General features: G+C 43.3%; 1 protein-coding gene across 8 annotated transcripts in view; it reads right to left on the bottom strand.

Annotated features, from left to right (window-relative positions):
• Nucleotides 1–12,551, bottom strand: part of CLEC16A (C-type lectin domain containing 16A) — a 341,368-nt gene that overhangs the window by 84,610 nt on the left and 244,207 nt on the right. For 3 of the 8 annotated variants that reach the window (XM_075899302.2, XM_075899304.2, XM_075899305.2), the window contains one exon: nucleotides 1,809–1,928. The exons of 4 other annotated variants lie outside the window; for them this stretch is intronic. In XM_075899302.2, the coding sequence (XP_075755417.1) occupies nucleotides 1,809–1,928 (120 nt within the window). Of the gene's footprint in view, nucleotides 1–1,808; nucleotides 1,933–12,551 lie in introns of all 8 variants that reach the window. One more of the 8 variants, XM_075899308.2, reaches the window with a different exon arrangement.

The following is a 12,551-nucleotide window of genomic DNA, read 5'->3' as shown; positions in this document are numbered from 1 at the left end:
GGTCATCTGAAGAAGTGGGTTGTGCCCACGGAAGATCATGATACCATCTACATGTTTTGATAGTCTGTAAGGTGCTACTGGACTATTTGTTGTTTTTTAAGTTTTTCCTATTACAGACTAACCCGGCTATCCCTCTGAAGTAATTTAAAACTCTCCTACATACAAGCATAATCCACAGTTGTTAACTGAGCTACTGTCCTTCAGGATCATTCTATCGAGGAGAGAATATATTATTCACCATCTACAAAAAGTTTAGAACTTAAGTTTAGTTCAGAAAAGATCCGAAGGTTTGAATCCCTATTTATAGCTGATCCAAAACTCTAGAGTCTATGACACTGGTTAGTCATTTGGCAAGAACAGTCAAGTTCCCCAAAGCTGGGAATTTCTGCCCCAGGCAGAGTGGAAAATGTCCTAAAGAAGAATATTCTACTTATTTGGAGATATTTCACAGGATTCTCACTCCTGGATCTCAAGCTTCCATCAAATCAGTGAAGCACTGAGATGCAAGAGAGAGAGAATCGAAACTTAACCATGTTATTCTGACACCTTCACCTCTCTGATATTAGAATTTTCCCAATGTGGCAGGTGAGTTTGACTTTTGTACAGAAAGGGTGCAGAGGTTTATTTTTATTTTAAAAAGTTCTCTGGTGTCTGGGGTGTACAGCAACTCCTAGGAACAAGAGTGTGCCAGACTGATGTGGGAAATTAACACTTGAAATATATTGGGTAAACTTTTTTCTTATGCAGTTAAATAATTTCTGATTAGAGTTTGCAAAATAATGGCTAGACTCTGGAAGGTGTTGAGTACCCTTAACTCCTACTAGCTTCTATGATAAGTTAAGATGTGCAGCATGCCCTGGATTTGCTCATCACCTATATTAACTTTACAAAGTGAAAGAGCGATAAGTGAGGTAATTTGGAAAAAGGAGGCAGAAAGGAACAGAGAAAGAAAATAGACAGGCATGGGCTAAAGGAAAATCTCTTAATTAAACCATGCAACAACACTACAAAGAGATAAAAAAACCCAAACCCCAATCTAAAACACAACTAGGAAACAAAGTGAGAAGACTATTAATAAATCTACAAACATAAGAGAATTATTTATATAATGTCATCCAACAAAATAGGCAATGCTTTTTCCTATTCTCATGCCACTACTATAAAGAATACAAAAAGTCTGATCTAAATAAAAACAGAGTGTCTACTACTTCGTAAATTTCAATAATGTCCTGAGGCTATTTTTTCCACCTTCTCATCCAATGTTTAATTGCCTGACTGAAGTAAAGCTAAAAAAATAACATTTGACCGTGTTTTTGAGGATTTTTGTAGGAATAGAAAATGTGACAGGTCAAATCCTGGACAGCCTTTAGCCGACTATTTCTTTTTTTCACCTGAGTTACAGGCTAGAGATCCTGCTGTAGGCTAGCTGTTTGCATTCATACCAATTTAGAAACCCCCATTTACTGAATTCCACTGGAACCATGGCTGCCTCTGTTCAAGAGAAGACATGGCTGCTTTAAATCTGGAGCTCGGTGCACCTTTTTCAGACAAGGAGAAGAATTAATTTTTCTTAGCAAAATAACTAAGGATAATCAACATGAGAAACCACTCGTTAAAACCTTTTAGAAGTCAATTGCTATATCTACGTATATATCTCTTAACTAGAACAATCAAATATAGGTGGATACTATTAAGTTCTGTATGTCATGCATATAAATAGGAGTCAGTCATTTTGTTAGTATGAAAATAGATGATGGCTATGCTCAGTTAAATGTTGTGGCCTTTTGAAATCTTATGGAGGAACCTGCCTGCATTGATTTTGCACGTGTTGCGGTTGCAGCTGCTGCTTGAAGACCTAAACCCAGTGTCCACCGTGACTGTCAGCCTCCGACAGACTAAACACCCGCCGTCGTCCTTTCCTGCCAGACCTTACTAGAGGAAAACACAGCGATATATCATTCAAAGGCTTTAGCAACAAAATGGAGAAGGGAAACTTGAATGGACACAAAGGATAAATATTAGAGTATCAACAAGAATAAGTGACAGTGACATATTCATAACTGCTGGTATTCTGAGTGGTCTCTTAAATCATATCAAGAGCTTTGTATGTTAGGAAAATATGTCTGAAGGGTATGTATATTGTTGCCTACAATATATACATAGCTGGAGATTTACTTATGGCATTTAAGGCCAGATTGTGCAATTCTGACATCAGTTGAACTCCTACTGAAGTTACACTGAGGCAGGATTGGTAGACTTTTACATTGCAATCTAGTAGGACACTTTAAAAATATTCAGCAGAAGCAATTATCTAGAAATGGTGGTGTGATAATAATATTCTGATTCCTCAGCAGCAATAAATTACATGATAGCATGGGTTCTCCTGCCAAAAGGATATTTTGGATAATCCAATATTTCTACTCAAAGACATGAAACTGAAATATTGCCCTTGGATTGTCACAAAACCAAGGGCAGTATTTTAAAGAGATATCAAGGGACAACCAGCAGTTAAGAAAAGAGAGACTGCTTAGCACATATATAGGGTTCTGGAAAAGAAATTTGGGTTAAACAAAAGTATTTTTGTACCTAGTCAACAGAGAGGATAACTAGCATAACAAAACTCAAACAATACTACAGTTAGGTTACTGAATCACAAATGGAAGGGACAGAGAAGGTGTCAGCACAGTGGCATGCATTGGTTTTCTACAGGATCCCAGTGCTCAGAATTTTGGAATCTATCACCTCTACAAATTAGAATGCAAATCACCCAGCAACAAAGGACTAGTCTTTCCATATTATCCATTCACTTCCAAAGCTACATCTGTCCCAACTAGGAGTATAGTATGTTGTAAATGGAATACAAGAAGGGAAAACCTTCCTAAAATACCCAACATTAATTGCTTAGGTGCTGGGCTTATATATCTCCACCGTCTGTTATCATCCCATAAATACTTTCAGACCAGCTGCATTTTATGACTTCACATAGTTTTAAAAATTCTTAATAAAATGCTGTGTGGCAATGAAAATATACCGAACGCTAGCACATGAATTTTGTAGACGTGTAGAGCTTCCCCATTCCACTTACCATACAGATATGAGCACCACACACTTTTCAATTAATACCAAAGGAGCTACATTGTAAGTTTAAAAAGCACAGTGAAGTAAGTATGACTAACAAGAAAACATTTTCATCTTATACATAGCAACTATTCACATGGGCATGTTACTTCAAGGAATATCAGAGTATAACATATAAAAAAAAACCCTGCTAGCAATACATGTGACTTGTTTTGATTGTATTGCTTGTTCTTTCCCTATGGGGACTTTCCTTCTTCCAATACACAACTTCTGCTTTTTTACTTCTAAGGAACAAAAATACTGCAAGAACTACATTTAACTCCATAATTTTCTACACAAGGACTTAAAGGTTGCCATAATTTTAGAAGTGTATGCCAGGAAATACAATATTAGCTACCAGTGTGTTCAGTAGTATTAAGAGCTGAAAAATAGCTTAACTCATTCACAGCAAAGTAGGTAAATAACTATTGTGCTCTACTCTCCAAGTTACTGAAATATGTGTGGAAGGCATGTAACATACAAAGCATTTAATTTAATTTAATTTAATTACTTCCCTTGTGAAGGAAAAGAGGAAGTTACTTACCTTTGTGCAGTAATGACGGTTCTTCAAGATGTGTGTCCCCATGGGTACTCTACTGTTGGTGGTGGGTAGTCCCGGCACCGCAGATTGGAGTTTTCACGAGCAGTGGTCAGCCGGACCATGCATGCGCGGCACACACCTCGTGCCGTTCGCACCTTTTGATCTCTTGCATGGTCCAGGGTCTGCCAATTCCTCAAGTCTGCCCTGGTATCTGCAAGATATAATAAGAAACTCCGAAGAGGGGAAGAGATTGGGTAGTGGAGCACCCACAGGGACACATATCTTGAAGAGCCATCATTACTGCACCAAGGTGAGTAACTTCCTCTTCTTATCTGAGTAGTGTCCCCATGGGTTCTCCACTGTTGGTGACTGTGTAGCAGTACCCGAGTATAAGAAAGGTGGGTAACGGAGTCACTGCTTATTGACAGCTGAGATAACTGCAGATGCTACTGCAGTGTCAGTAAATAGCTTATTAGAAATTGCATAGTGTTTCATGAAGGTATCGTTAGTGGACCATGTGGCCTCTTGACAAATATCTCTAAGAGGAACTCTGTGAAGGAAGGCTGTGGAAGTTGCTATAGCTCTTGTAGAATGAGCTCTTAGTGTCTCTGGCAGTGGTTTATTTCGTATGGCATTGCACTTTTTAATGCAAATAACAAAAATGTTTGAGATCAGTTGTGATGAGAGGGGTTGGCCCCTGCAGTGTTCCGCTACTGAAATTAGTAGACACTCTGTTTTGTGAAAGGTTAGAGTTCTCTATAAATAGAAGGCAAGTAATCTATTCATGTTGAGCAAATGAAGCAAAGTCTCGCAAGCACTTGCATGTGGCCTGGGGTAGAAAGCTGTAAGTATGATTGGCTTGTTTATGTGGAAATCTGAGCAAGCCATTGGAATGAAGGATGGATGAGGATGCAGCATTACTTTGTCCATGCTGAAAATGGTGTATGGTGGCACTGCCATTAGGGCTGCTATTTGTCCAATTCTGCGGGGGGAGGTAATGGCTAGCAGAAATGTAACTTTGAGTATCATCATTTGAGTATCATCATTGGACGATCAACTGGTTACCTGAAGTGTTTGTACACTAATGCGAGAAGCCTGGGCAACAAACAGGAAGAACTGGAGGCCCTGGCCCAGACCAAGAAATATGATTTAATTGGGATAACAGAGACATGGTGGGATGACTCGCATGACTGGAGCGCTGTCATGGAAGGGTATAGACTGTACAGGAACAACAGGCAGGGGAGAAAAGGAGGAGGAGTTGCACTATATGTAAGAGAGCACTACGATTGCTCTGAACTCCAGTATAAAGAGGAAGAAAAACCTGTTGAGAGTCTATGGGTTAAGTTTAAAGGAGCAAACAACAGCAGTGATGTTGTGGTTGGTGTTTGCTACAGGCCATCGAATCAGGTGGATGAGGTAGATGAGGCTTTCTTCGGACAACTGAGTGAAGCTTCCAGATCGCAGGACCTGGTTCTCCTGGGGGACTTTAATCACCCTGACATCTGCTGGGAAACCTATACGGCAGTACACAGGCAATCCAGGAAGTTTTTGGAGAATGTTGGGGATAACTTCTTGACACAGGTGCTGAAGGATCCGACCAGGGACCGTGCGCAGCTTGACCTTCTGCTCACAAACAGGGAGGAACTAATAGGGGAAGTGGAGGTGGGTGACAACCTGGTAAGCAGTGATCATGAGCTGGTAGATTCCAGGATCCTGACCAAAGGAAGAAAAGAGAGTAGTAAAATACACACCTTGGACTTCAAAAAAGCAGATTTTGACTCCCTCAGAGATCTGATGGGCAGAATCCCCTGGGATGTTAACATGAAGGGGAAAGGAGTCCAGGACAGCTGGCAGTATTTTAAAGAAGCCTTATTGAAGGCACAGAAAGAAACCATCCCGACGCGTAGCAAGAGAGGCAAACATGGTAGGAGACCGGACTGGCTTACAGGGGAAATCCTTGGTGAACTTAAGCACAAAAAGGAAGCTTACAAAGAGTGGAAACAAATGACAAGGGAGGAGTTTAAAGGTATAGCTCGAGAATGCTGGGGGGTTATTAGGAAGGCGAAAGCGCAAATGGAATTGCGACTGGCTAAGGATGTGAAGGATAACAAGAAAGGTTTCTACAGGCATGTTAACAAGAAGAAGGTGATCAGAGAGGGTGTGTGGTCCCTAATGGATGAAGGAGGTAACCTAGTGACAGATGATGTAGGGAAAGCGGAAATACTCAATACTTTCTTTGCCTCTGTATTCACGGACAAGGTCCGCTCCTGGACTTCTGCGCCAAGTGACGCAAGATGGGATGAAGATGGACAGCCCGTGGTGGGTAAATATAGTTACAAGCTGGGGACCAACAAGTTAAGTAGTAGTTCTGCAGAAAAGGACCTGGGGGTTACAGTGGATGAGAAGCTAGATATGAGTCAACAGTGTGCCCTTGTAGCCAAGAAGGCTAATGGCATATTAGGTTGCATTAAGAGGAGCATTGCCAGCAGATCTAGAGATGTCATCATTCCCCTTTATTCGGCTTTGGTGAGACCACATCTGGAGTATTGTGTCCAGTTCTGGGCCTCCCACTACAAAAAGGATGTGGACGCATTGGAGAGGGTCCAGCGGAGGGCAACCAAAATGATTAGGGGGCTGGAGCATATGACCTATGAGGAGAGGCTGAGGGACTTGGGTCTGTTTAGTCTGCAGAAGTGAAGAGTGACGGGGGATTTGATAGCAGCCTTCAACTTCCTGAAGGGAGGTTCCAAAGAGGATGGAGAGAAGCTGCTCTTAGTAGTGACAGATGGCAGAACAAGGAGCAATGGTCTCAAGTTGTGGTGGGAGAGGTCCAGGTTGGATATTAGGAAAAACTATTTCACTAAGAGGGTGGTGAAGCACTGGAATGGGTTACCTAGAGAAGTGGTGGAGTCTCCATCCCTAGAGGTGTTTAAGTCTCGGCTTGATAAAGCCCTGGCCGGGTTGATTTAGTTGGAATTGGTCCTGCCTAGAGCAGGGGGCTGGACTTGATGACCTTCTGAGGTCTCTTCCACTTCTATGATTCTATGAAAGCGGAGTGGTTGCTATTGGCTCAAAGGAAGCACGGGTAAGAGTGTTGGGAATCAGCTCCATCAACTGATCTGTGGAACGCGGTGATTGCTGTTACGTGTACTTTCAAATACTCTAGGCTAACCCTGTATCTTTCAATTGTAGGATATAGTCTAAAATAATGTGAAAGGGTGCCTTACATGGATCCAGTTATTTAGCGGTGCACCAAGATAGGAATTTGCACCACTTGTGAAGGTAGGTACATCAAGTGGATTGTTTTCTACTATGCAATAGGACAGTGATCCCCAACCTTTAGAGGCTGCCGGGCGCCAGGGGGCGTGGCCGTTCGCCTGCCGGGCGCCAGAGGGCGGGGACACATGCACGGCCTGGGGCGCCCCCCCCCATAGCCGTGTGCTTGGAGCGGGGGGCTCCCCCGCAAGCGCCGCGCGCCCGGCGCTCTCCCCCCAAGAGCCCCGCGCCTGGGGCCGGCGCCCCCCCTGCAATCCCCGAGCACTTGGTGGGCGCACACAAATGGCCCGTGTTGGGGACCACTGCAATAGGACATCTCTCACTTTGTCTGAACAGTGGAGTTCGCCTTCTTGGAACCAACAATGAGCCAGGTGGTCAACCATAGCGTATGATGTTGAGGATCAATTAGGGTCCCGTTGTTCTGGGTTAGGAGATTGGGATATGTAGGAAGGTGATAAGACAGTTGAGGAGACATCTGATAAAGATAGGGAAACCATGTTTGTTGTGCCCAGAATGGGGGTATGAGAATCACTGTTGCACCGTCTGTTGATTTTCTCAAAAATTCTTGGAATAAGGGATGTAGGAGGAAAGGCATATAAGAGTGGGCCTCTTCAATGGAGGAGAAAGGCATCCCCTAGAGATCCATGGCCTGTGCCACCTCTGGAATAGTATTGGTGGCATTTCGTATTGTCGTGTGAGGTGAAGTGGTCTATTTGTGGATGACCCTAATGATTGAAAATAGGCTGGAGGATGTGTTGATGTAACTTCCATTCATGGTCTGGGGCAAAATGTCTGCTGAGTGAGTCCACTAACACGTTGTTGACCCCAGGTAAGCAGAAAGCTATCAGGGTAACCGCACTGCGGATGTACCAGTTTCACAGTTGAATCGCCTCGACACACAGGGAGTGAGAACGAGTGCCACCCTGTCAATTTATATAATACATTGTGGAGACATTGTTGGTAAGTATCCTCACTGGTTCCCCGGATATGTGGCAGAAAACGTCTGCATGCATTTGCAACTGCCCTGAGTTCCAACAGATTGATATACAAAATAGATTCCTTGGTCGTCCATAGACCTTGGATGGACATGTCTCCCATATGAGCTACCCATCCAATGAGGGAGGCTTCGGTCGGTAGTAATCTGTATGGTAGGTTTATCCCAATGGAACGGGACTCCTGCAAATAAGTTGTTTGGTTCGGTCCACCACTTTAGAGGTGTTATAATGTCAGTAGTTAGGGACACTTGCCTGTGTACATCCTGCTTCTGGTGAGTGTAAACAGAGGCCAGCCAGAGTTGAAGATAGCGAAAATGAAGCCTCTCATAAGCAACCACGTAAGTTGTAGCTGCCATATGACCCATGAGCTGAAGACAGGTAAGTATTGGTGCTCTGGGGCTGTTTGAGAGAGTAAATACAGGGTCTCGGATTGCTCAGAATCATTATAATGGTAAGTACACCCTCGCCATGGTGGAATCTAAGTGGGCTCCAATGAACTCTAAGGTTTTTGTAGGTAGAAGCGTTAATTTCTGTTCATTGAGAAGGAGGCCTAAGAGGTCAAATGTGTGTCTGGTTAGGGATATCATATGGAGTGTCCCCGACTCTGTTGGCCCCTTTATTAAACAGTCTAAATAAGGAAAAATCATGATATGCTGTCGATGTAGATAACCCGCTACAGCAGCAAGGATCTTAGAAAACACTCTGAGCGCTGATGACAAGCTGAAAGGTAGGACACAGTACTGATAGTGTTCTGATCCAATCACAAAGCGTAGAAATCATCTGTGCACTGGGTGTATGGTAACATGAAAGTAGGCATCTTGCACGTCGAGGGATGCAAACCAGTCTCCCTGAGCTAATGCTGGAATAATGGATGCTAGGGTCACCATCTTGAATTGTTGCTTTTGTAGGTATCGGTTCAATCTGCGAAGGTCTAGAATTGGTCTCCAGCCACCTATCTTTTTTGTTGTGAGAAAGTAATGGGAATAGAAACCCCCTGTCCTTGAACTCTTCTGGCACCTTATCTACTGCTCCGATGAATAAGAAATGGAGGACCTCCTTTTTGAGTAGATCCTTGAGAAGGGTCCCTGAAGAGGGACTGGGATAGTGGGGAGGTGGGAGGTAGTATTAGGAAGGGTATGGTGTAGCTTCATGGCACAATTTCTAGAACCCAGCGATCTGATGTGATGGTGGCCCAGCAGTGGTAAAATGGTCTCAGCTGATGATGAAAGACTGGAGTAGCTTGATCATGGTGATCCAACAGGGGGAGGTGTTGCAAGCCCTTGATCTGGAAGTCAAACTTGCTGTTTGCTTTCTACCGAGTCTGGTTACGGCTGTTCTGAGGTCATCGCCTTGGTCTGGGTTGATCAAATCCCCATTGTTGGTATCTAGGGTATGAAAAGTCTCGGTGCCATAGGTATGGCACGTATTGCCTACGTCGGTATGGTAGGGTGTACATACCTAAGGTATAAAGGGTGGCTCTTGAATCCTTAGTGGAACGTAAGACTTTGTGTTTCATGAAAATAATGTGTCTTTATTAAAAGGAAGGTCTTCCACTTTTGCCTGAAGTTCATGAGGAACTGCAGCAGACTGAAGCCAAGAAGCCCTTCTCATTACCATAGAAGTTGATGTGGCGCAGGCTGCTGTGTTGGCTATATCCAGGGCTATTTGGAGAGAAGTTCTTGATGAAGCATAGCCCTCCTGTACTACTGATTTCATTATAGATCTTTTTGAATCTGGTAAATGCTTGATAATAATTATCGAAATTATGGTTGGAAAGCAACACTGCATAATTAGCTATTCTAAGGAGAAGGGTCGACGGTGAGTACATCTTACTCCCAAAGATGTCAAGGTGCTTACTATCCTTATCCCCAGAATTTGACCTCTGCTGAGCTGCATCTACCACTAACGAATTAGGTTGCAGGCGGGAAAAAAGAAATTCTGCACCTTTGGACAGGACAAAGTTCTTTTTATCTGCTTGCTTATTGGTTGGGGTTATTGATGCGGGAGTCTGCCAGATCTCGTCCGTAGCCTTCATAATTAGCCTCATCTATAAGAATTGCTATTTTTGCACATTGAGATGGTTGGAGATTTTTAAGAAGTCGGTGTTGTTTGTCTTGGATCTCGGTGAACTGTATCTCCTGGCTAGCAGCCATTCTCTTAAAAAGTTCCTGAAACTGTTTCAGGTTGTCAGGTGATGATTAGTCACTGGGAATAACCACCTCATTGAGAGATGAAGACGACTGATCTGTTGGTGGAACATCAGGTTGCAGTTTATTTGTCTCAGAAATCTGTCCCTCCTCAGGTTCAGAGTATTCATGTATTGGTTGGGGGTTTGAAGGCATGTTGTAGGGTCCAGTCTGTGAGGCGCTGGTGAGGATGAATATCCATCCGTGTGTGTGCAGATATTCCAGGCAGCAGGATGGATGATATCTCTGTCGTCGATGGTGATATCGTAGCGACCAATGAGATGACTAGCCATAGTGACGTGAGTGCCTGAGTTGCTGGTATTCCCATCTATCAGGAGAGTGATATCGTGGTGAACACAATCTGCGTTCATAATGGTATGTATGAGATGAGAGAGTAGGAGAGTGGAATGCTCTGATAGAACCCCTTAAGGACGGAGGAGGTGATAAGGACTTGTATCTTTGGTATGGTTGTGGTTCAGGAGAGAGATCGGCTCTGGGTCTGTAATGCATCTCATGTGTGAGAATGGGCCTTTGTCATCTGCGGTGATTGTAGAAAAGATGACGGTAATGATGGAGCAGGTGAAAAGGTGAGCGACTCCATGGTAGGATCCCATGTTCTGTAGGATTTATGCATTGCCTTTTTTGCTGCCGAGGAGCTAACATTCTCTTCCAGTGCTGGGCATTCTGAATCATGCCTCAATGCCGGTGCCAAATGTGTCAGTGCCGGTATCTGCACCATGTGGGTTGGTGCCGTTGTCTGTGACACGTAAGTCGGTGCTAATGTCTGCACTGCTTGGGTCGGCGCCAAAAGTTTGGCAGAGCATGGCACCGATGCTGCCGATGGTGCCAAGGTGGGTGGCGCTGAGCGTCTTCCTGGTGTAGAAGCTACTGGTACCGCAGATGTTCCGTGCTGAGTTTTCGGCTCAGTGGCCATTTTAAGCCACAGTTTAGCAGCACCAGATATTTCCGGTTTCTCCCCACTCGATATTCTAGTAGTGGAGGCCGGTGGTAAGGAACCTTTTATGTGCAGGAGCTCTGCATTTTTCTTTTCTCTGTGAGTCTGATTCTGAGGGCTGCAGGGCTTTGTTGAATAAAAACATCCTGAGCCTCATCTCTCTATCATGCCGTGCCCTCAACGTGAGTTTTGCACAGTGCACAGTGCGTTCACTTTTGAGGCACATGAGATTCGCCCAAACATTTTATGTATTCCCCATGGCTGTCAGAAACCGGCATGGGGTCTTGACATATGGTGCATTTCTTAAATCCCAGCAACCTGGGCATGGTTAGAGAACCCACTGTAGATAAATGCAAAAGCAGTCTCTACTTACTTTTCCAGTGTTATTTTTGCTTAATTTCCCCCCCCCCCCTTTTTTGAGGAAAAAACATTTAACATAGAAAATCTTTTTTTTTTAAACAAATGAACTATAACTATGATTAACAACTGAAAAACTGACTTAACTATTAAGAAAAACTTATTCTAAAACTAAAATCCCTTCTTTGAGTACAGCCATTGAGGATAGAGGTCTCACTCCATCTGCGACCTGGGGCAGCAAGGAGAGAACTGGCGGGAGCCAGACTGCACAAGATCAAAAGGTGTGAGGCATGTGCCGCGCATGCATGGTCCAGTTGACCACTGCTCGTAAAAACTCTGATCTGGGACAACCTGACACCAACAGTGGAGCACCCATGGGGACACTACTTGAAGATGAATACCCTGGTTCTATTTGATACAAGCAGAGGTGGTAGCAAATACCTTGTACTATATATTAAAAGTCCATAACGCATTTCTGTGTTTTTTTCTTTTTGTGGTAGTTTCTGCAAAGAATGGCTTGACACTGAATTGGAAATTACAGTGTGAAACACTTTGTTATAGTTTTATACACTAATTCTGGAGAACAGCTATAATAGGGCAGGCATAAGGTTTCTAGTTTATTATGTAACTTTCAATAATTTGGGCACATTACACAAGCGTCCTGTTACAAAATGCCTTTCTGAATGATTATAGAAAAACAAACCAATAGCCTTTCAACTGTAGTTTCTTAAAATAACACCATTTTTCTAATCCCTTAAATATTTTATTGGATCCTTTACAAATAGGAATGGAATGAAACTTATTTCAGATTACAATCTTCAATCAGTCAGATGCAGTGCAAACAGATTACAGGTAACCTGCAAACCTACTCTTATATGAATCAGCTCTGAGAAAACACTTTCTCTCATCTTTCTCCTGGAATTGCTGCTCCTAGAAGGGGTACTTCCTGGCAGGAGGCTATTGTTTCTACAATTCAAGGTAGGTCAATGAATTGCATTTAAAGAGTACAAATTTCAGAGGCAGCACTTCTAGAAGCGAGGGGCATTGAAAATGGTTCCATAAAGCTATTTAAGGGAAAAGAAAGACTCAAAATACTCAAAATTAGTGCTGGGCACCCTATGGCC

This window comes from Pelodiscus sinensis, chromosome 15 (genome assembly GCF_052426305.1).
Source record: "Pelodiscus sinensis isolate ZL-2025 chromosome 15, ASM5242630v1, whole genome shotgun sequence".
NCBI classification, from domain to species: Eukaryota; Metazoa; Chordata; order Testudines; family Trionychidae; genus Pelodiscus; species Pelodiscus sinensis.
Note: the sequence above shows the minus strand (reverse complement) of the source record. Positions and strands in the feature narration are given on the sequence as shown.